The following is a 23,936-nucleotide window of genomic DNA, read 5'->3' as shown; positions in this document are numbered from 1 at the left end:
AAGTATTACTATTTTACTTATTGTAGATAGGTTTCAGGTCTTCTATTGCTTCATGACTTAATTTTAGTAGTTGTGATTTTTATGAATCTGTCTTGCTCCAACAAACATATTTCACTTAGCACTATACTCTCTAGTTCTACCGATTTCATTGCATATCACAAGACTTCTTTCCTTCTTTTTTTAATAGACTTTTAAAAAAATTTCTTTTCAGAGTTCCAGAATTCATTGTTTATGCACCACACCCAGTGCTCCATGCAATACGTGCCCTCCATAATACCCAACACCAGACTCATTCAACCTCCCAACTCCCTCCCCTCCAAACCTTCAGATTGTTTCTCAGAGTCCACAGTCTCTCATGGTTCATCTTCTCCTCCAATTGCCCCCAACTCCCTTCTCCTCTCCATCTCCATGTCCTCCGTGTTATTCCTTATGCCCCACAAATAAGTGAAACCATGTGATAATTGACTCTGCTTGACTTATTTCATTCAGCATAGTCTCTTCCAGTCCTGTCCATGTTGATACAAAAGTTGGGTATTCATCCTTTCTGACAGAGGCATAATACTCCATAGTGTATATGGACTACATCTTCCTTATCCATTCATCCATTGAAGGGCATCTTGGTTCTTTCCACAGTTTGGCGACTGTGGCCATTGCTGCTATGAACATTGGGGTACATGTGCCCCTTCTTTTCACTATATCTGTACCCTTGGGGTAAATACCCAGCCATGTAATTGCAGGGTCATAGGGAAGCTCTATTTTTAATTTCTTAAGGAATCTCCACACTGTTTTCCAAAGTGGCTGCACGAACTTGCATTCCCACCAGTAGTGTAAGAGGGCTCCCCTTTCTCCACATCCTCTCCAACACATGTTGTTTATAGTCTTGTTAATTTTGGCCATTCTAACTTGTGTAAGGTGGCATCTCAATGTAGTTTTGACTTGAATCTCCCTGATTACAAGTGATAATGAATATGCTTTTCATGTGTCTGTCAGCCATTTGTATGTCTTCATTGGAGAAGTGTCTCTTCATGCCTTCTGCCCATTTTTTTTGTATTTTTTCCCCAATTTATTTATTTTCAGAAAAACAGTATTCATTATTTTTTCACCACACCCAGTGCTCCATGCAAGCCGTGCCCTCTATAATACCCACCACCTGGTACCCCAACCTCCCACCCCCCCGCCACTTCAAACCCCTCAGACTGTTTTTCAGAGTCCATTTTTTGACATGATTATCTGTTTTGTGTATGTTGAGTGTGAGGAGTTCTTTATAAATTCTGGATATCAGCCCTTTGTCTGTACTGTCATTTGCAGATATCTTCTCCCATTCTATGTGTTGCCTCTTTGTGTTGTTGACTATTTCTTTTGCTCTGCAGAAGCTTTTGATCTTGACGAAATCCCAAAAGCTTATTTTCGCTTTTGTTTTCTTTGCCTTTGGAGACATATCTTGAAAAAAGTTGCTGTGGCTGATGTCGAAGGGGTTACTGCCTATGTTCTCCTCTAGGATTCTGATGGATTCTTGCCTCACATTGAGGACTTTTATCCAATTCGAGTTTGTGTATGGTGTAGATGGAGAGAAGGGAGTTGGGAATTGAAGGGGGAGATGAACCATGAGAGACTGTGGACTCTGAGGAAGTAAATAAGGTGGGAGGTTGGGTGGGTCTGGTGGTGGGTATTGTGGACAGCATGTATTGCATGGAGCACTGGGTGTGGTGCATACACAGTGAACCCAGGTGGTGGGTATTATAGAGGGCACGAATTGCATGGAGCACTGTGTGTGGTGAAAAAATAATGAATACTGTCTTTCTGAAAATAAATAAATTGAGGAAAAAAAAACTCTGGAACACAGAAAAGAAATTTTTAAATAAATAAAATTTTTTAAAAATATATACTTGTAGTGAAAAGAGGGTCCATCTGTACCTCAATGTTCATGGCAGCAATTACCACAGTATCCAAACTATGGAAAGAGCCAAGATGCCCTTCAACAGACGAATGGATAAAGAAGATATGGTCCATATATACTATGAAGTATTATGCCTCCATCAGATTGGATGAGTACCCAACTTTTGTGTCAACATAGAGGGGAATGGAGGAGATTATGCTGAGTGAAATAAGTCAAGCAGAGAGTGTCAATTATCATATGGTTTCACTTACTTGTGGAGCATAAGGAATAACATGGAGGACATTAGGAGAAGGAAAGGAAAAGTGAATTGGGGGCAATCAGAGGGGGAGACTAACCATAAGAGACTGTGGACTCTGACAAACTGAGGGTTTTGGAGGGGAGAAGGTGAGGGGTTAGGTAAGCCTGGTGGTGGGTATTAAGGAGAACATGTATTGCATGGAGCACTGGGTGTGGTGCATAAAAAATAACTCCTGGAACAGTGAAAAAGTAAAATAAAATTAGAAAAAAAATAAAGAATGAAAATAAAGAAAAGCAAATGTACATGGAAATAAATGAAAATGAAAACATGACTGTCCAAAATTGGTTGCAGCAAAACTGTTCTAAAATAGAAATTCACAGCAATATAAGCCTACCTCAAGATTCCAGAAAAATCTCAAACAACCTAAGCATAAACATAAAGGAACCAGAAAAATAACAACAAAGGAAGCCTAAAGCTAGCAGAAGGAAGTAAATAAATATTAAAATAGAAATAAATAATATGAAAACAATGGAACAGATAAATGAGATCAGGAGTTTGTCTCTTTGAAAAAAATCAACAAAATAAATAACCTCTATCTAGTCCCATGAGGAGAAAAGAGAAAGGACTCAAATAAATTAAATCACAAATGAGAGAGGAAAAATAACAACCAACACCACAGAAATACAAATGACTATAAGAGAAAATTATGAAAAACTATATGGCAGCAAATTGGACAATCTAGAAGATATGGATAAATTCCAGGAAACATAAACTACCAAAGTTGAAACAGAAAGAAATAGAAAACTTGAATATACTGATTATCAGCAAAGAAATCGAATCAGTTATCACAAAATTTCTAACAAACAAAAGTCCATGAACAGATGGCTTCACCAGTGAATTTGTCCAAATATTTAAAGACTTAATACATGTTCTTCTAAAACTATTCCAAAGATAGAACTGGAACTAAAACTTCCAAATACATTCTATGAGGCCAGCATTATGCTAGTACCAGAAGGACACCACTAAGATAGAACTACATGCCACTATACTTGATGAACATACATGCAATCCTCAACAAAAACCTAGCAAACTGAAGCCAACAATACATTAAAATAATTATTCTCCACAATCAAATGAGATTTACTCCTGGATTGCAAGTATGATTCAATATTCACATATAAATCATTGTGATACATCACATAAATAAGAGAGATGATTATGACATTATGACCATTTCAGTAGACACACAAAAAAGCATTTGACAAAATGTTTCAACAAAGTAGGTTTAGAGAAAACATACTTCAATGTAATAAAGACCGTATATGAAAAGCCCATAGGGAACATCATCCCTGATGGAGAAAAACTGAGAGACTTTCCCCTAAGATAAGGAATAAGACGAAAATGCCCACTATCACCCTTTTATTCAATATAGTCTGGAAATCTTACCCACAACACTCAGACAATGAAAAGAAATAAATATCATTGAAATTGATAGGGAAGAAGTAAACCTTTCACTATTTGCATATATATAGTATATATAGAAAACGTGAAAGACTCCACCAAAACCTCTAGAATTGATAAACAAATTCAGTAAAGATGCAAGATACAGAAATCTGTTGCATTGTCATACACCAGTAATGCAGCAGCAGAAAGAGAACAATCTAAGAGAAAAAAAAAAACTAAGAGAACAATCTCATTTAAAATTGCACCAAAAATAGTAAGATATTTAGTAATAAACCTAACCAAAGAGGTGAAAGACCTGTACTCCTAAAACTAAAAAACACCACTGAAATAAATTGAAGAGGGTACAAACAAATGGAAAGAGCAAATATTGCTAAAATGCATATACTACACAAAATAGTCTGAACATTTAATGCATTCCCTATCAAAATACTAGCAGTATTTTTCACAGAACTATAACAGTCCTAAAATTTGTATGGAATCACAAAAGACTCTGAGTAGCCAAAGCAACCTTGAAAAAGAAAAGCAAAACTGGAGGCATTGCAATTTCAAACTTCAAGCTATATTACAATTGTGTAGTAATCAAAGTAATATGGTACTGGCAAAAGAATGGACACATAGATCAGTAAAGCAGAATAGAAAATCCAGAAATGAATCCACAATTATATGTTTAGTTAATCTTTCACAAAGCAGGAAAGAATAGGAAAATATCCATTAACTGATGAATGGATAAAGAAGATATGATAGATGATGGATAGATAGATGATAGATAGGTTGATGTATAGATAATTGGTAGATAGATGATAGACAAAAAGATATAGAGTGATATATAATGGAATGTTACTCAGCCATATAAAGGAATGAAATCTTGCCATTTGCAATGACATAGCTGAAGCTAGGGAATACAATGCTACATAAAATAACCAGTCAGAAAAAGGCAAGTACCATATGATTTCACTCATGTGTGGAACTTAAGAAACAAAACAAGTAAACAATGGGGAAAACAAAAGAGAGAGACAGAGACAGAGAAACCAAGAAACAGACTTAATTATGGAGAACAAACTGATGGTCTCCAGAGGGGAGATATGTGGGGAAAAATGTTAAATAGGTTTAAGGAATGCACATCTTATATTGAGCACAGGGTGATGCATGGAAGTGTTGAGTCACTATATTGTACACCTGTAACTATATAACACTCTAGGTTAACTAACTGAAATTAAAATTTTAAAAATGACACAGAGCTCTAGTAAATGATAGAATGAAAATTTGTACACAGATCTCCTGACTCCAACCTCAAATGCAAAAGTTTTCCCACTATGTTTAATCTTGTATGTCTTGGAACCTTGAGGGGTCACCAGCACCTTAAGCTCATTGGGGCAGCCAGGAGATTGTCCATGACATAACATGGTTAAAGTATTAATTAAGAAAACATACATTGCGTTATCAACCATTTATTAAGTTGAAAGCTTAACACATATTTTATTTTAATATGTAAAACTATTTCTTATGAATATTACTGGCTACAGAAGTATAGCTGCTACTGAGATAGAACAGAGAAACTTTAGAAAAGAAATATATATAACTGCCTGAGGAAAGAAGAAAGCAAAAGAAACAAAGAATCTTTACCAATGAGTCATGGAAGTGGCCATAGTTTCTGGAGAAAATGCTTTTATAACTACTCCCCAGCTATCACTAGTGGCCAGAGAACACACATTTACTGCATAGTTACTCTAACAGATGCCTTCTCCAATAAGGTATAATACAGTTTCCACACACGAATTTCAACTGATCTCTCTTTAGACATTCTTTATATAGAAAGAAAAAAAAATAGTAAGTTGTAACCCACAATTTCTTTGTCCTTCTAGGAGACTGAGAATTAGAACTATTTTTTTAAATGGAAGATTAAATTCAGTATAATTTAATGGACATTGCTGCTATGAACATTGGGGTACAGGTGCCCCTTTGTTTCACTACATATGTATCTTTGGGATAAGTATATAGTAGTGCAATTTCTGGGTCATAGGGTAGCTCTATTTTGAACTTCATTTACCAGTGTGTTTTTAGTTCATTTGGACAATAGACTGTGTATAGAGCAGGATGTTTTACATGTGCTATGAAAGTCTTCCCTAATGAAGTAAGTGATGGTAGAAGGTAGCAGAAAAATGAGCCCCAGTTCAAAATCAAAGAATAATGGGTCTTGAATTCAAATTGTCTGTCTATTATGTTTAAAACCCTGGAAGGACAGAGTCCATAGTCTCTCATGGTTCATCTCCCCTTCCAATCTGAGGGGTTTGAAGTGGCGGGGGGGGGGGTGGGAGGTTGGGGTACCAGGTGATGGGTATTATAGTGGGCACAGCTTGCATGGAGCACTGGGTGTGGTGAAAAAATAATGAATACTGTTTTTCTGAAAATAAATAAATTGGAAAAAAAAAAACCCTGGAAGGACAAATGGATATTGAAAGTCAACAGACTGTTACTTTCCTATAAACATTTTGTCTAAAGCTTACACATATGATGAGGGGACAAGGTATAAGACTTGAGGCTGCTTAATCATGCACAGTTAAGAAATGAAATCCAAAATTTTTAATATCTCAGTTGTGCTTAGATCTCCTCATGACAATTTTTGGTGTTACATGCATCGTTTTGGGAATGCATTGAAGCTCAAAAAATTTTTTAATGTTCTTCAACAGATGAATGGATAAGGAAGATGTGGTCCATATACACTATGGAGTATTATGCCTCCATCAGAAAGGACGAATATCCAACTTTTGTAGCAACATGGACGGGACTGGAAGAGATTATGCTGAGTGAAATAAGTCAAGCAGAGAGAGTCAATTATCATATGTTTTCACTTATTTGTGGAGCATAACAAAAAGCATGGAGGACATGGGGAGTTAGAGAGAAGGGGGTTGGGGTAAATTGGAAGGGGAGGTGAATCATGAGAGACTATGGACTCTGAAAAACAATCTGAGGGGTTTGAAGTGGCGGGGGTGGGTGGGAGGTCGGGGTACCAGGTGGTGGGTATTATAGAGGGCACGGATTGCATGGAGCACTGGGTGTAGTGAAAAAATAATGATGCTGTTATGCTGAAAATAAATAAATTTTAAAAAAAATTTAAAGAAAAAGCCAATTTTGTTTTAGAGGTGTGTAAGGACAGGCTGAGAAGCATGTTCTTATTATTGAGAAAAATCCTATGTTTATAAAACACATAAAATACGCTATTTCTTATACTTATTTCTTTGTTAAGTATTACAACCTAAAAACCATTCAAGAGCACATAAACAAGTGGGTGTAATTAGAGGTTGAAGAAGCAGTAAAGCAAGTCTTTACCTCTTTTCTGATATAATTACTGTGTGTAATAGATTTAATATAAATTAAAATGAGAGGATTTGGATCTTGAATTTTCTCAGATCGCTTTCATGTGAACCTTTTTCATTTTGAGAATCAGTAAAGGTTTCTAACCTCTTTCCCTCTCAATCATTGAGAGAGATTACATTTTATGTTTCTCCCTGGGTTTTTTGTAACTTCTTTACCTGATGTACTCGACATAGGGAATTGAAAAGTGAGATATATAAGAAATAAGAATCCAAATCAGGGTTATGTAGGTAATGATGTGACCTTGTTGATTTAGAACATGTATGTGAAAGCACACAGGAAACTCCAACAGGTAATGTAAATGTAAATAAGTATTTATACTTTATTATTATTACTAAAATTTTATAACTATTATATTCCACTTTTTAAATTTAAATTCAGTTAGCTAATATGTAGTACATCATTAGTTTTTAGTGTAGTGTTCAATGATTCTTTAATTGCCTATAGCACCCAGTGCTCATAACATCACATGCCTTCCTTAATATCACCCAGTTACCCCGACTCCACACCCATTTTCCCTTCAGCAACCGTCAGTTTGTTTCCAGAGTCAAGAGCTTCCCATGTTTTGTCTCCCTTTCTGATTTCTTCCCATTCAGTTTTTCCTCCCTTCCCTTATGATCCTCAGCACTGTTTATTATATACCACATATGAATGAAACTGTAAGAATTGTCTTTCTCCAAATGAATTATTTCACTTAGCACAATAAACTGCAGTTCCATCCATGTCGATGTAAATGGTAGTTATTCCTCCTTTCTGATGGCTGAATAATATTCCATTATATTTATATACCACATCTTCTTTATGCATTCATCTGTCAAGGGACATCTCAGCTCCTTTGACAGTTTGGCTATTGTGAATATTGCTGCTATGAACATTGGGGTACAGGTCCCCCTTTGTTTCACTATATCTGTATATTTGGGGTAAATACCTAGTAGTGCATTTGCTGGGTCATAGGGTAGCTCTATTTTGAAGTTCATGAGGAACCTCCATACTCTTTTCCAGAGTGGCTGTACTAGCTTGCATTCCCACCAACAGCGTAAGAGGTTTCCCCTTTCTCCACATCCTCCCCTACATTTGTTGTTCCCTGTCTTGTTAATTTTAGCCTCTCTGATAGACATAGGTGGTATCTTATTGCAGTTTTGATTTGCATTTCCCTGATGCCAAATGATGTGAAGCATTTTTTCACGTGTGTGTTAGCCATTTGCATGTCTTCTTTGAAGAACTGTCTGTTCATGTCTTCTGCCCATTTATTGACTTCTTTATTTGTTTTCTGGGTGTTGAGTTTGAGAAGTTCTTTATAGATCTTGGATACCAGCCCTTTATCTGTTATGTTATTTTCAAATATTTTTCTCCCATTTCTTGGGTTTTCTTTTCATTTTATTGACTGTCTCCTTTGCTTTTTCTCTTGAAGTCCCAATAGTTTATTTTTGCTATTTTCCACTTTTTAAAAGACCTATTTATTTATTTTAGAGAATGGGAGAACATGAGCAGGGGAGGAGAGGGAGAGAGGATCTCAAGCAGATTCACTGCTGTATGCAGAGCCCCACACAGAGTTCTATCTCATGACCCTGAGATGATGACCTGAGCCAAAATTGAGAAGGATGCTTAACCAAGTGAGCCACCCAGGTGTCCCTTATTTTCTATCTTTAAAGTAAAATATGTTGTCTTCATATAATACAGATTTGTATTATTTCTCCTTAAAGTTAATTCTAAAAACAGTGGTACAGTTCAAAGTGTAAGAACCAAGAAAAGAGCTTAGTTTCTTATGATGACTGAAATATGGTGACTTCTCAATTTTCTAGGTCCTACCAAAAATCATGCATATTAGATAATTTTTGATATATGTAATATCCTTGAGGATGCCTATTATGAAAAGAAATGCTAGAAGGGAAAGAGAAGGGTAGTTGTCTAATAAGATGTCCTTGTATCTCCCTCATAACATGCCTCCCAGAGCACTGATTGAAATTTAACACTTTCACAAATAATAAAGTGGCTTAGCCACATGTAGATCATTGAGAATTTAATATTTTCTTCTTGATTTGGTTACTACTGGACAGTTCTGTCCTACATAACTACTGAGTTTGTCTTTTTTTTTTAACATTTCCAGTGGTTCTGGAAAGGATGAAGTGGAGTTTGTAATAAAACATGAAGACTCATCTCAGAATTTTGTTCTGTCTAAATGCCATACAAGTGAACTGTATTTCATATTAAAAAGATGGGAAGAAGGATGTGAATGAAGAAAGTAGAATAAGCCAACTGAATGGGAAAGAGAACACTTTGTTTTCTTGGCAATAATTCTCTGAGGTCAATGTTGGTAGTTTTGACTTGCAGACATTTATCTGCTTCTTAAGTTCTTATTTATTTATGTATGTTATAATTGTTCTTTATTGTTCTCAATCTCTTATATATATATGTATATGTATATGTACATATGTATGTATACTTATATATGTATACATACCATATATATGTGTGAATATATATATATATTCAGTACTCCCCATGATTTCAGGCATCCATTGAGAATCATGTAACATATCTACCATGTATAAAGGGGGACCAAAGCATCGTTAGTTGGACAAAAAGTTTTCTCTGTGAACACATAGTTGCCTCCAGTGAGCACTAATTCCCTTTTTAAGAGCTCATAAATCATCCCTTTAGTAATTTCTTCTAGTCATGATTTTATAGATTTGATAACTCATTTAAGTTCCTTGGTCCTTTTTTCTTTTTCCTCCCTTTCCCATTTCTAGTTAAAAGGGAGACTCTGTATCCACCCTTTGGATAATTCTTTTTTCTTTGTCAAAGATTAGTTGACCATAGAGTTGAGGGTCCATATCTAGTTTATCTACCTGCTCCATTGATCCATGTGTCCATATTTGTGCCAATACCATGCTGTCTTGATGATCACAGCTTTGTAAATATAGGTTGAAGTCAGGCATTGTGATACCACCAGCTTTGGTTTTCATTTTCAACATTCCTCTGGCTATTCAAGGTCTTTTCTGGCTCCATATAAATTTTAGGATTATTCGTTCCAGCTCTGTGAAAAATGCTGATGGCATTTTGATGGGGATTGCATTGAATGTGTTGATTACTTTGGATAATATAAATCTTTTTAACAATTTTCTTCCAATCCATGAGCATGGAATGTTTTTCCACTTCTTTGTGTCTTCCTCAAATTGTTTTGTAAATGTTCTGTAGTTTTTGGAGTACAGATTATTTGCCTCTTTGGTTAGGTTTATTCCTAGGTATCTTATGTTTTTTTTTTTTTTGGTGCAATTGTAAATGGGATCAATTTCTTAACTTCTCTTTCTTCTGCCTCATTACTAGTGTATAGAAATGCAACTGATTCCTGTGTATTGATTTTATATCCTGCCACATTGCTCAGTTCCTGTATGGGTTATAGCAATTTTTGGAGGTTGGAGTCTTATTGGTTTCCCACATAAAGTATTATGTCATCTGTGATGAGGAAGAGTTTGATTTCCTCTGCCAATTTAAATGTCTTTTATTTCTTTTTGTTGTCTGATTGCTGAGACTAGGAGTTCTAGAACTATGTTGAACAACTGTAGTGAGAGTTATTATTGCCATTGTGTTTCTGACCCATTGTGAATGATATTCAATGTGGGCTTTTTGTAGATGGCTTCTGTGATATTGAGATATCTTCCTTTTATCCCTACAGTTCAGAGAGTTTTAATCAAGAAAGGATGCTGTATTTTTGTCAAAGGCTTTTTCTGCATCAATTGAAAGGGTCATATGGTTCTTTTCTTTTCTTTTCTTTTCTTAATGTGATCTATCCCATTGATTGATCTGTGAAAGTTAAACCACGCTTTCAGCCCAGGAATAAATTCTACTTGGTCATGATGAGTAAAATTTCTAATGTACTGTTGGATCCTATTGGCTAGGATCTTGGTGAATATTTTGCCGCTTCCAGTCAGCGACGAGAGAAGAATTGGGCACAAACAAGTCAGCTGCAAAATACTGGCAGCAGGGGACAACAGTCGAAAAGGACTGCTGCCACGAGCAACTCCACAGTCTCACTTTATTAGATAGAAAACAATAGCCAATAGAAGGATTGATCAAGGTCAAACGTTAATCCCGTCTTGCAGACAAGCAAGGAGGAAGATAAAGTTTATAGTTAAACAAGCACATTCAAAGGACTCATCTAAACTAAAAACGGGCACTTCTGGGATGAGAAAGGAGCGATAACCGTTAAGGGAAGCAGGCGGTTTTCGTTCCACCCTGAGCTGACTGGGCGTTCCCGGTGCTCGGCTTCCCTGAAGCAGGCGGCATTCCGCCCTGGGCAGGCCAGGCATTCCTGGCTGCCCGGCTTCTGTGAAGGGGCGGCCTTCCACCCTGAGTGAGCCAGGTATCCCCAGCTGCCCAGCTTCACGGTCGTATGTCGTCCTTCTCCCCAAAGACCTGTTGTCAGTATATGTATTTCTTAAGGCCATATCTAAATGTGCTTGGTAACTAGTAAAATCCTCCAGGGGTTACAGTTTAAGTAACAAATTGTTCCGAGGGGCAGCAGCATATTTTAGTATCCAAGTTCATCAGGGATATTGTTCTGTAATTCTCCTTTTTGATGGGGTCTTTGTCTGGTTTTTGGATCAAGGTAATGCTGGCCTAAGAGACTGAGTTTGGAAGTTTTCCTTCCCTTTCTTTTTTCTGAAGTGGCTTTGGGAGAATAGGTATTATTTATTCTTTAAATGTTTTGTTGAATTCCCCTGGGAAGCCATCAGGCCCTGGACTCTTGTTTGCGAGATTTTTAGATTACTGCTTCAATTTCCTTGCTGGCTGTGGGTCTGTTCAGGTTTTCTACTTCTTCCTATTTCAATTTTGATAGTTTATAAGTTTCTAGGAATAGATCCATTTTTTCCAGATGGTCTAATTTATTGGCATACAGTTGCTCATAATATGTTCTTAAAGTTATATTTCTTTGCTATTAGCCATGATGTCTTCTCTTTCTTTCATGATTTTATTAATTTGGGTCCTTTCTCTTTGCATTTTGATAAGTCTGGCTAGGGGCTTGTTGATGTTATTAATTCTTTCAAAGATCCAGCTTCTAATTTCATCAATCTATTCTACTGTTTTTTCTGGGTTATATTTCATTGATTTCTGCACTTAATCTTTATTATGTCTCTTCTCTTGCTTGGTTTAAGCTTTATTTGTTCTTTCTCCAACTTTTTCAGGTGCGAGGTTAGCTTGTGTATTTGAGACCCTTGTTTTTTTTAGAAATGCTTGGATTTCTTTTTTTTTTCTTTTATTTATTTATTTATTTTTCCAATTTATTTATTTTCAGAAAAACAGTATTCATTATTTTTTCACCACACCCAGTGCTCCATGCAAGCCGTGCCCTCTATAATACCCACCACCTGGTACCCCAACCTCCCACCCTCCCCCGCCACTTCAAACCCCTCAGACTGTTTTTCAGAGTCCATAGTCTCTCATGGTTCACCTCCCCTTCCAATTTACCCAAATTCCCTTCTCCTCTCTAACGCCCCTTGTCCTCCATGCTATTGGTTATGCTCCACATATAAGTGAAACCATATGATAATTGACTCTCTCTGCTTGACTTATTTCACTCAGCATAATCTCTTCCAGTCCCGTAGAGCTTCCCTATGACCCTGCAAATGCTTGGATTTCTATGTACTTCCCCCATAGGACAAGCTTTGCTGTTTCCCAATGGTTTTGAACAGTTGTTTTCATTTTCATTTGTTTCCATGATTTTAAAAATTCTTTTCTATCCATCTTCTTCATTCTTGTTTTTTTCTTATGTCCAGTTAGTCACAATATAGTTGACCCACTCATTCTTTAATAAGATGGTATTTATTCTCTGTTTGAGTTCCTTCCAAATTTCCATTCAAGCATTGTGGTCTGAAAATATGCAGGGAATAATCCCAACCTTTTGGTATTGGTTGAGACCTGATTTGCAACTCAGTATGTGATCTATTCTGGGGAATATTCCATGTGCACTCAAGAAGGATGTCTATTCCGTTGCTTTAGGTGAAGCAACGGAATATATCTGTGAAGTCCATCTGGTCCAGTGTGTCATTCAAAGCCCTTGTTTCCTTGTTGATCTTCTTCTTAGATGATCTGTCCATTGCTGTGAATGAGATGTTGAAGACCCTTATTACTTTTGTATTTTTATCAATGTGTTTCTCTAATTTGTTATTAATTGGTTGATAAAATTGCCTATTCCCAAGTTAGGAACACAAATATTTATAATTGTTAGGGTTTTGTTGTTGTTGTTGTTGTTGTTGGATAGACCTTTTAAGTATGATATAATGTTTTTATTCATCCCTTACTACAGTCTTTAGTTTACAGTCTAATTTGTCAGATGTGAGTATTGTACTACAGCTTTCTTTTGAGGTCTATTAGCATGATAAGTGGTTCTTCACCCCCTCACCTTCAATCTGGAGGTTATCTAGGGTCAAAGTGAGTCTCTTGTAGACAGCATATCAGTGGGTTTTGCTTTTTTATCTAACGTGATACCCTGTGCCTTTTGATTGGAGCATTTTGCCCATTTATGTTCAAAGTAACTATTGAAAAATATGAATTTAATGTCATTTTATTTCCTGTAAAGTCCCTGTTTCTGTAGATTGTCCCTGTTTCTTTCTGGTCTATGTTACTTTTGGGCTCTCTCTTCACTTACAGGATCCCCATTATTGCAGGCTGGCTGGTGGCACAAATTCTTTTAGTTTCTTTGTCCAGGAAGTTCTTTATCTCTCCTTACGTTCTGAATGATGGTCTGGATAAAACATTCTTATTGATAGCTGAATAAATTATTCTTGGCTGTATGAGTACTTCTCATTTACTATCCAGAATATATCATGCCAGCCCTTTCTAGCTTGCCAAGTCTTTGTTGCCAGCCTTATATTCTATGCCTGTAGGTTAAGAACTTCTTGTCTCAAGCTGTTTTAAGGATTTTCTCTTTATCTATGAAATTTGAAATATTTTGTAAATTCCTATATTTTGGTGTGTTGATTTGTTTGTATTGATTTTTAGTGGGGTCCTCTCTTCCTTTTGGACTTGAATGCCTGTTTCATTCCCAAGATTAGGGACATTCTTAGCTATGATTTGCTCAAGTATACCTACTGTTTCCCTCTCTCTGTTTCTTCTTCCTCAGGGACCCCAGTAATTCTAATATTTTTTTGGTTTATGTTATCACTGATTTATTGAAGCCTCCCCTCATAGTACATTAGTTGTTTTTCTCTCTTCTTCTCACCTTCTTTTCTTTCCACCAACTTATATGTCACTTACTCTGTCTTCTGCATCATTTACCCTAGTTGTTAGAACATCCAATTTAGGCTGCATCTCAGTTAAAACACTTTTAATTTGAACCTGATTAAGTTTTATTTCTGCACTAAGAGATTCTTGAGTATCTTTTATGCTTTTTTTTTTTAGCCCAGGTAGTAATGTTATGATCCTTATCCTAAATTCCAGCTCTGACATTTTATATATATCCATATCAATTAGATCTGTGGCAGAGATTAGTACCTCTAGTTCTTTCTTTTGTTTTGAATTCCTCCTTCTAGGCCTTTTGTTCTGAGACGAATGGGTGAGGAAGAGAAAAAAATTAAAAATATCAACCACGACCCAAGTGAAATACACACTAGACAGATCTGAAAATGTCATAATCTAAAGATGAAAAGAAGAAAAAAATGGGGGGGGTGATAATATAATCTCAAAGGTGGAAAAAAAGGGTGATATACGTAGTTTTGGGTGTATTTTGGTCTGTTTCTTAGAACACACTAAATCCCAAAATTGTTAAAAAAGAAAAACTTTTATATATACAAACAATGAAATTGGATACCATGAAAGGAAGCCAAAAGGAAGAATATACCTATAAAATATAAACAATGAAAGTTTTAAAAAAACTAAAAAATAAATGATTGATAAATAAGAAACTAGTTGAAAATGAAAAAAAAAAGATAAAAGGAAAAGGAAAATATTAAACTGAAAGATAAACAAATCTTAAGAAAAAGCCTTGAATTCTATGTATTATTTTCCCCTAGCCTTGGAGTTTTGCTGTCCTATGTGCTCTGTAAACTTCGTATTCACCTGTTGTTTGAGATGGCCTTCTGGGGGAAGGACCTGCTGCACTGGTTCCCAGGTGTCTTTGCTTTTTGGCATTGCACTGTCCCTTGCAAGGGGCCCAGGTTCAGTGTAAGCTGCTACCGGTTCCTCTACTTGCCTCTGTTACCTGAAGGCTTTCTGCATCTTTTTTTTTTCACTCATTTATTTTTTTTATTATGTTATGTTAGTCACCATACAGTACATCATTAGTTTTTGTTTATGTATAGCACCGAGTGCTCCATGCAATATGTGCCCTCCTTAATACCCATCAGTGGGTTAGCCCCATCCCCTCACCACCTCCGTTCTAAAACCCTCTACACTTCTTTAGAAGATCAAAATAAAGATGCTCATGTCCTGATCTCCAGTCCCAGAGCTGAAAGATCCTGGACCCTTCTCTTCAGTAAACACTCAGAGATAAGCAGTCTTCACTTTCGTTTGTGCCAAAATCTGCAGGCTCCTGTGGTTTGAACTTTCACTGACCCTCCACAGAGGAGGAGTGTTGCTTCATTTCTGCTCTTTGAAGGGCCCCCTCATGGAGAGTGTTCACTAGGTCATACCATAATTCACAGTTTATGAATTAGCTGAGAGCCCTTTCTGAAGTCACTGACCATGACCAGTTTCCCTGCTCCAGTGCTAGGGAACTCTGTTGGCTAAGGCATCCTGATTCTTTTCATGACCCTGAAAATCCTGAGACCACACTGTCCCACCTAGGATTCTACCCTGCTTTGCCACCTGGGCACGTTTCGGGCTTGTATGTTTCTTACTGGTGCAGATTTCTAAAGGTTCTGTTTTTGTGCCCCATGGTTAGTTATATCACTTTCTAGTAGCTGACTTACAGAGGCTCCCTCCTCCCCCCATTTATCTTTTGATATACCCCTTCAGATTCACTTCTCAACACCTCTTATTTTGCAAAAAAAAGTGGTCACTTTTCTATTTGTAGAAGTCCAGCAATTACTTTTTTACATCTCAGGTTGTATTAGAGATATTCAGAATGATTTGATAGTTATCTAGCTAAATTCAAAGGACCAGCAGAAACAAGGTCCTCTACTCTTCTGCCATCTAAACTTCCCTCTCCACATCCTGTTTATGCATTCATCTGTCAATGGATATTTGGGGTATCTTTGGAGTTTGGCTATTGTTGATAATGCTGCTACAAATATTGTGGTGCATGAACTCCTTTGCATCTTTTTTTATTCAATCTATTGGGTAAATACCTAGTAGTGCAACTTCTGGGCCATAGGATAGTTATATTTTTATCTGTTTTAGAAACCTCCATAGTGTTTTCCAGAGTGGCTGCACCAGTTTACATTGCCACCATCAGTGCAAGAAGGTTTCCCCTTTCCCCACATCCTCACCAACATCCATTTTTTCTTGTGTTGTTAATTTTAGCCATTCTTAAATATGTGAAGTGGTATCCCATTGTGGTTTTGATTTGTGTTTCCCTAATGATGAGTGATGTTCAATATCTTTTAATGTGTCTCTTAGCCCTTTATATGTTTTTGAAAAAGTGTGTATTCTCATCTTCTGTCCATTTCTCAACTGGGCTTTTTGGTTTTTGGGTGTTGAGTTTGTCAAATTCCTTATAGATTTTGGATACAAAACCTTTATCAGATATGTCAGTTTCAAATACCTTCTCCTATACCATAGGCCTGAATTTTACTTTATTGATTGTTTCCTTTGCTATACAGAAGATTTTTATCTTGATGAAGTCCCAAAAGTTGTTTTTGGCTTTGTTTCTTTGCCTCTGGTGATGTATGTAGTAAGAAGTTGCTATGGCTGAGGCCAAGGAGTTTGTTACCTGTGTTATCCCCTAGGATTTTTATGGCTTCAGGTCTCATTTTTAGCTCTTTCAAACATGTTCAATTTATTTTTGTCTGTTGTGTAAGGAAGTGGACCAGTTTCATTCTTCTGCATATTGCTATCCAGATTTCCCAACACCATTTACTGAAGAGACTTTTTCCTTTGAGGATTCTTTCCTGCTTTGTTGAAGATTAATTGACCATATAATTGTGGGTCCATTTCTGGGCTCTCTATTCTGTTCCATTGATCTATGTGTCTGTTTTTGTGCCAGTACCATACTGTCTTGATGACTAAAGATTTACAACATAGGTTATAGTCCTGAATCTTGATGACCAGCTTTGTTTTTTTTCAGGATTGCTTTCGCATTTGGGGTCTTTTGAGGTTCCATACAAATTTTAGGATTGTTTGTTCTACCACTGTGAAAAATCCTGGTGATATATATATTTTTTTAATTTTATTTATTTATTTGACAGATAGAGATCACAAGCAGGCAGAGAGGTAGGCAGAGAGAGGAGGAAGCAGGCTCCCTGCTGAGCAGAAAGCCTGATGTGGGGCTCAATCCCAGGACCCTGGGATCATGACCCGAGCTGAAGGCAGATGCTTTAACCCCCTGAGTCACCCAGGCATCCCAATCCTGGTGATATTTTTATAGGGATATCATTAAATGTGTAGATTGCTTTGGGTAATGTAGACATTTTAACAATATTTGTTCTTCCAATCCATGAGGATAGAATGTTTCTTCATTTCTTTGTGTCCTGCTCAAGTTTTTTCACAAGTGTTCTATAGTTTTTGGAGTAAAGATCTTTTACTTCTCTGGTTAGGTTTATTTTTATGTATCTTATAGATTTTTGCAATTGTAAATGGGATTGATTCCTTTATTTATTTTTCCCCTGATTCATTATTGGTCTGTAGTATTGCAACAGATTTATGTACATTGATATTATATCTTGTGACCTTACTGAATTCATGTATTAGTTCTAGCTATTTTTTGGTGGATTCTTTAGGTTTTCTATGTAGAGTATCATGTCATCTGCAAGTAGTGAAAGTTTGACTTCTTCCTTGCCAATCTGGATTCTTTTATTTCTTTTTGTTTTCTGTTGCTCAGGCTAAGACACTTAGTACTATGTTAAATTTTAATGGTCAGAGTGCACGTCCTTACATTGTAGAACATTATCTTTGAAAATTTTCTCCCTATTTACCTTCTTTTTTGAGCAAAAGTAACTATTTTCCTTTAACCATCTTCAATGCTTTCATTTATTGCTCCTTACCAGTAATATTAAGCATAAGATGTTAACTAAGGAACAGGGTCATATTAATGTTTATATATTTATAATTTAGAAAACTCTTCCTTGCCAAAAAATTGTTACTCTTCCCTTTAAGGCTTAACTGATACCTTCCTGCTTTTTTTTTTCCAATTTATTTATTTTCAGAAAAACAGTATTCATTATTTTTTCACCACACCCAGTGCTCCATGCAAGCCATGCCCTCTATAATACCCACCACCTGGTACCCCATCCTCCCATCCCCCCGCCACTTCAAACCCCTCAGACTGTTTTACAGAGTCCATAGTCTCTCATGGTTCACCTCCCTTTCCAATTCACCCAAATTCCCTACTCCTCTCTAACGCCCCTTGTCCTCCATGCTATTTGTTATGCTCCACAAATAAGTGAAACCATATGATAATTGACTTTAACATTTAATCACTTGTCACAATTTTTTAAAAGATTTTTTATTTATTTGTTTGACAGAAAGAGATATCACAAGTAAGCAGAGAGACAGGGAGAGAGAGAGGGGGAAGCAGGCTTCCGGCTGAGCAGAGAGCCCAATGCGGGGCTAGATCCCAGGATCCTGAGATCATGATCTGAGCCGAAGGCAGAGGCTCAACCCACTGAACCACTCAGGCACCCCACTTGTCACAATTTTTAACTATATATATATATATATATATATTCATAAATAAATATATATATATATTTCTATTATTATCTGTCTCCACTCCCCACCATTACCACTATAAGACATTGAGATCAGGATTTTATGTTTGGTTTTTATGTCCCCAGATCCTAACATGTTTCCTGGCACATGTTAGAACTAAGTAAATGTTTATTAATTAATTTATTAGTCAGAAATTTAGTCCAAATATTATATCCTTGAATCATTCCTAATCTCTATAACCATTACCCTTATCTCTCACCCCATGGACAGAATTTAACATTCCCTCTTCTGTATGTGGATGGAAATTTTCACGTAACTTGAAAGACCAACCATACATTCATGTGTACCTGAGACATACCTAATTTTTATGCCTAGTGTTCTTTTTATTCTCATAAGTGTCTCTGCTTGGACAATAATAAATGGAAAATCTATAGAATTGTGTTTTAGCACTTACTATTGCCATTTCTAGCCAATCTTTATTAATTTGTTAGTTCTTTGAGGGCAGAATCCATTCTGGTTTCTCTTTCTAGACCTAGGGCCTATTTCAGTATCTGGCACTCAGTGATTATTCTGTCAAATGAAAAGAATTCCTACCATCTTTGCCTCAAGAAGTTTATATTGTTCAACAAAACAAACACAAAAAACACATGACACCTACACCCATACACAGGTTTTTAGGACAGACTGTCAACATTTTTCATAAAATCTTCTTTCTTAAGGCTTTGAAAGGTAAATCCAAGTTTACGTATGCTAAGTCATTTATTTCTTTTCTGCTTTAGGTTATTGAGTAGGATATTTTCCCAATAAATATTAGTAATTACAGTGAGGATTTCTTTTTTTTAAGATTTTATTTGTTTATTTGACAGACAGAGATCACAAGTAAGCAGAGAAGCAGGGAGAGAGAGGAGGAAGCAGGCTCCCTGCTGAGCAGAGAGCCTGATGTGGACTCGATCCCAGAACACCGGGATCATGACCTGAGCTGAAGGCAAGGCTTTAACCCACTGAGCCACCCAGGCCCCCCACAATGAGGATTCCTTATGTGGGTTTCTTCCTGACCTTAAATTTGCTACTATATATTGAACACATATTATATGTAACATGTAATTTATTGTATACATGAATATGATAAAGGTACTCACAACAATGTTAATTTGGGCAGAGAAAATATAAGAAAATAGAGAAGAAAAAATATTCTATGTTTCAATAGCTAGGAACCGTCAAATCTTTTACAGGTATCCCTCATTTGCCAGTAAATTATAGTTAGTCTTATAAACAGTTGTTTTAAAGTGACTTTTTAAAGAGACTTCTGAGCTTTGAATAAATGTAAGAGTAAAATCTCAAAGTCCTATTTGTACTAGAAATTATTTTGAAGAGAATAAAATGTAAATCAAATAGTAAATGAACTTATAAAGGAAATAGACTTCAAAATTTAAATGAGAGATTAATAGAGAAGTGAATGGATATCTATATATTAGCTAATTCATTAAGGGAATATTTTGAAGTCACAGTGGGAGTATAATCATTACAGAAGTCATATGTTACTGGGATATCAGTTCTGAGATGTCAATTCTGTGTGCATTCAATGTTTCCATATGTGACTTTCCTAAAGCACACATGCAGTTATGCATATTATTCTTAGAGCTATTGGTGACTTTCCTTCTTGTGTGTATAAATATTACTAAAGAGTAACTGGAAAACTCTAGTACATTGGTTACCTAAATAATCTTGTTTTAGATTAGTGAACACTGCTGTTATCTGAAGAGCTTGTTAGTGCTCACAGGTCTACACCCTTTGCCTCACTGTTAGACTTCTTAAAAAAAAACACAATATTTTTATGGTGTCTGTTGCATTGTTTACATATACTGAAAACCCATTATATGTTCTATTCACTTTTCTAAGCACTTTCCTTATTCATCTTACATAATCCTTACCTTGTGAGGTAAGTATCAATATTCTTATTTTATGTATGAGGAAACTAAGCCTCAGACTGAGAAAAAATATTTTGGCCAAGTTAGAACTCAAACCTGCAGAGACAGATGCAGTACATGAGAGGAGGTGTTTATAAATAAAATTGTTTTTAATTCTTTTTTGTAATTAATATTCTTTTTTAACATCTTAATTTTATTTCTTTCAGTAATTAATATTCTTTTAAAAATGTTTTGGTTTATTGTTCAAGTTGACTTAGTTTTCTCTTTACAATACAATAAATATAATTACAATAAATAAAAGAGGCTGCACATATAACTCATAAGTGTACACATGAACTTTAAAAAAAACCTGGAGCAGATTTATCTACTTGTCACGTTATACTCTACTTTCAATTGTTTGAAAGTAAATATTAGTTTTCTAATCTGCCCAGTAGATAGTGTCCCTGACATTTTGCAATTAGTAGTGCTGAAGATGTTATGCTTTTCAGGAGTGGAACTCAGCGTTAGCAAGAAGGATCTTGTGTGAGATTTGGTAAAATTTAACTGGCAGAAAGGAAAAGAATACTTTCAAGGATGTATATATTCTTGACCCTTGTTGAAATGTCATGTTTTTCTTTCTCAAAGCTGTTATTATTAGCAGTTAATTATAGCGTGATTTATTTTGTGAGAGGGGAGAGGAATTACAATATTATTGCCATCACTGAAATTTTTATGCATAGAATTATTAAAGAATTAGAGTCTCTCTCTTTTTATATTGAGAGACGAGTCCAATCACCTGAATCACAAAAATTAAAGGTCATATAGACTGTAGTTTCTTACAAAGAAATTGTTGCATTCTGAAGTGCTTTTCCAAAATTTTATTAAACATGACTGTGGTATGTTTGTTTATTTATAGGGACTGGCAACATCTGAACATATCAAACCAAACAGGGAAACGCTTGCTTCATCCCTACCACCACATTTTACCACAAAACAATGTAACTGTATGTGGATTCCAAGCAGGCTAAAAAGAAAAAGGAGCTGATTAGACTTCAGACTGTCTACTGAACGGGATGACGGCCACGGCTGCAGTGGAGACACAAAAAATGGAGAAGAATGCCTCCAAGGAAGAGAAACAACAGTCTAAGCAGGATAGCATGGAGAAAAGCAATGCTGACTCAGAAGAATGGATGAACTCTGAATGTGACCCTGAACAGATGATCCTTAAGAGCAGCAACAATGACAATAGCTACCAACCTGGGGATGTTTACTTGAAAAAAAAGGAAATTCCCTCTAAGCCACACCGTCAGCTCTATAGATCACCCTGCTTAGATCATCCAAGCTTCTCCCAGAGCAGTATTCTGCAAGAGGGGAAGCTTGACTTGGAAAAGGAATACCAAGCCAAGATGGATTTTGCTCTAAAGCTGGGCTATGCAGAGACACAGATTCAATCAGTGTTGAACAAGTTGGGCCCAGAATCACTTATTAATGATGTCTTGGCAGAGCTCGTCAGACTTGGGAACAAAGGTGATTCAGAAGGACAGGTCAGCTTGAATCTTTTAGTGCCTCGGGGTCCCAACTCCAGAGAGATCACAAGTCCTGAACTGTTTCTTGAAGATGAAATAGACAGCAGTGAAAATTTGAGGCCAGTTGTCATAGATGGAAGTAATGTAGCAATGAGGTAAGTGTAAAATATATTTACTCTTTAAAGAAAAGAAAAAAAGTCCCTGAGCTCATAGAAATCATCTTCCTTTGCTAAACGCTTTGAGAGGCCCCTGGTTGTTGTCTATGTTGTCTATGGCTTGTGCTCTTGTAGGTGGAGAGAGGCTAAAATGGTCCCACCTTTGCCCTTTCTCCCTCCCTTAAAATTGTTGGCAATTTGTTTTCAGATACCCTAAAGCAGCTTAGACATAAGTGATACTCCAGTAGAGACAACTCATTCAACCTTTGTTCCTCTTGGGGCCCCTTCTCCCACCTCTACTTGCCTGGACCAATCATCCCGAGAATGCTTTTATAACATCACTTGGAAGCTTATTTGGGAACTACCAGTAACTCCCAATTGCCATTCTACCAACTTTGGATCCCTTTTCCTGGTTTTGTGATCTGACCTTTCTCCCCTTCCATTTGGTTGTGTTTTTCACACCTACTGCATTCACATCAGTCGTTTTAATAGCTTCCATGTAAATTATGATTTCTACCCCCATTGCTTGTGTTCATGTCATTCCTCTGCATAAGAGTGACCTCCTCTTTATCTTCATACCCATCAAGATGTACTGCCTCCATAAATACCATCCTTACTTTTCTAATCCTAATGATTATCTCTGAGCTACAGTACCTATGGTAGGTTGAATAATAGCCCCCTAAAGAAGTTCACATTCTAATCCCTGGAATCCATGAATAGGTTATCTTACATGGTAAATGGGACTTTGCTGGTTTAAGTTAAGGACTTGAGATAGGTGAAATTATCCTGGTTTATCAAAGTGGACTCACTAGAATCACAAAGTCCTTATAAGAGGGAAGAGAAGGCAGCCAGATAAGAATGACTAGTAGGAGATGTGATGACAGAAACAAGAGGTCATGTGGCGTAAGAAAGAAGTCACGAGCCAAGGAATTTGGATATCCTCTGAAACTGAAAATGGCAAGGAAACAGATTCTCTCCTGAAACCTTCAGAAACAACACTATCTTGTCAGATAGAATTTGAATTTTAGAATTTTAGAATTCTGATCTGAACTAAAAATAAATAAGTTGGTGTTATTTTAAGACACTAAATGTGTGGTGATTTGCTACAGAACAATAGTAAATACATAACCAAGAGTGCCTTCATACTTTATTCCATACTTTCTCATATAATTTTTTATCTCATGTAAAAGATCTTTAGGAATCCCTTTTTCCATTTTTTAAACAAAAGTAAACTATTAAAAATAGTTTTTTAAATATTTTGTCAAAATAAAAACCTCCTTTTATTTCCAAAATGAGTTGTCATTCAGTTTAGCTGAAAAATTCTAAATGATTGGGGCACCTGGGTGGCTCAGTCAGTTAAATATCTGACTCTCAGTTTTGGCTGAGATCATGAAATCAAGGTTGTGAGATCAACCCCCACGTCAGACTCTGCACTCAGCAAGTAGTATGATTGATATTCTCACCCTCTGTGCCCTTCCCCTGGCTCTCTGTCTCAAATAAGTAAATAAATTTGAGCTCTCTGTCTCAAATAAGTAATTTTTTTTAATTCTCAAGAATCAGGAGCCTGTT

General features: G+C 36.3%; 1 protein-coding gene across 1 annotated transcript in view; it reads left to right on the top strand.

The window, feature by feature from the left end:
• The window catches only part of ZC3H12B (zinc finger CCCH-type containing 12B), a 219,965-nt gene that overhangs the window by 71,318 nt on the left and 124,711 nt on the right, over positions 1-23,936 (top strand). Inside the window, exon 2 of the mRNA XM_044234379.1 lies at positions 21,603-22,367. Coding sequence (XP_044090314.1) covers positions 21,760-22,367 — 608 coding nt within the window. The 5' untranslated portion in view covers positions 21,603-21,759. The remainder of the gene's footprint in view (positions 1-21,602; positions 22,368-23,936) is intronic.

The sequence above is a fragment of the Neovison vison genome, chromosome X (genome assembly GCF_020171115.1).
Source record: "Neovison vison isolate M4711 chromosome X, ASM_NN_V1, whole genome shotgun sequence".
NCBI lineage: Eukaryota > Metazoa > Chordata > Mammalia > Carnivora > Mustelidae > Neogale > Neogale vison.
This window is presented reverse-complemented; position numbering and strand designations above follow the sequence as displayed.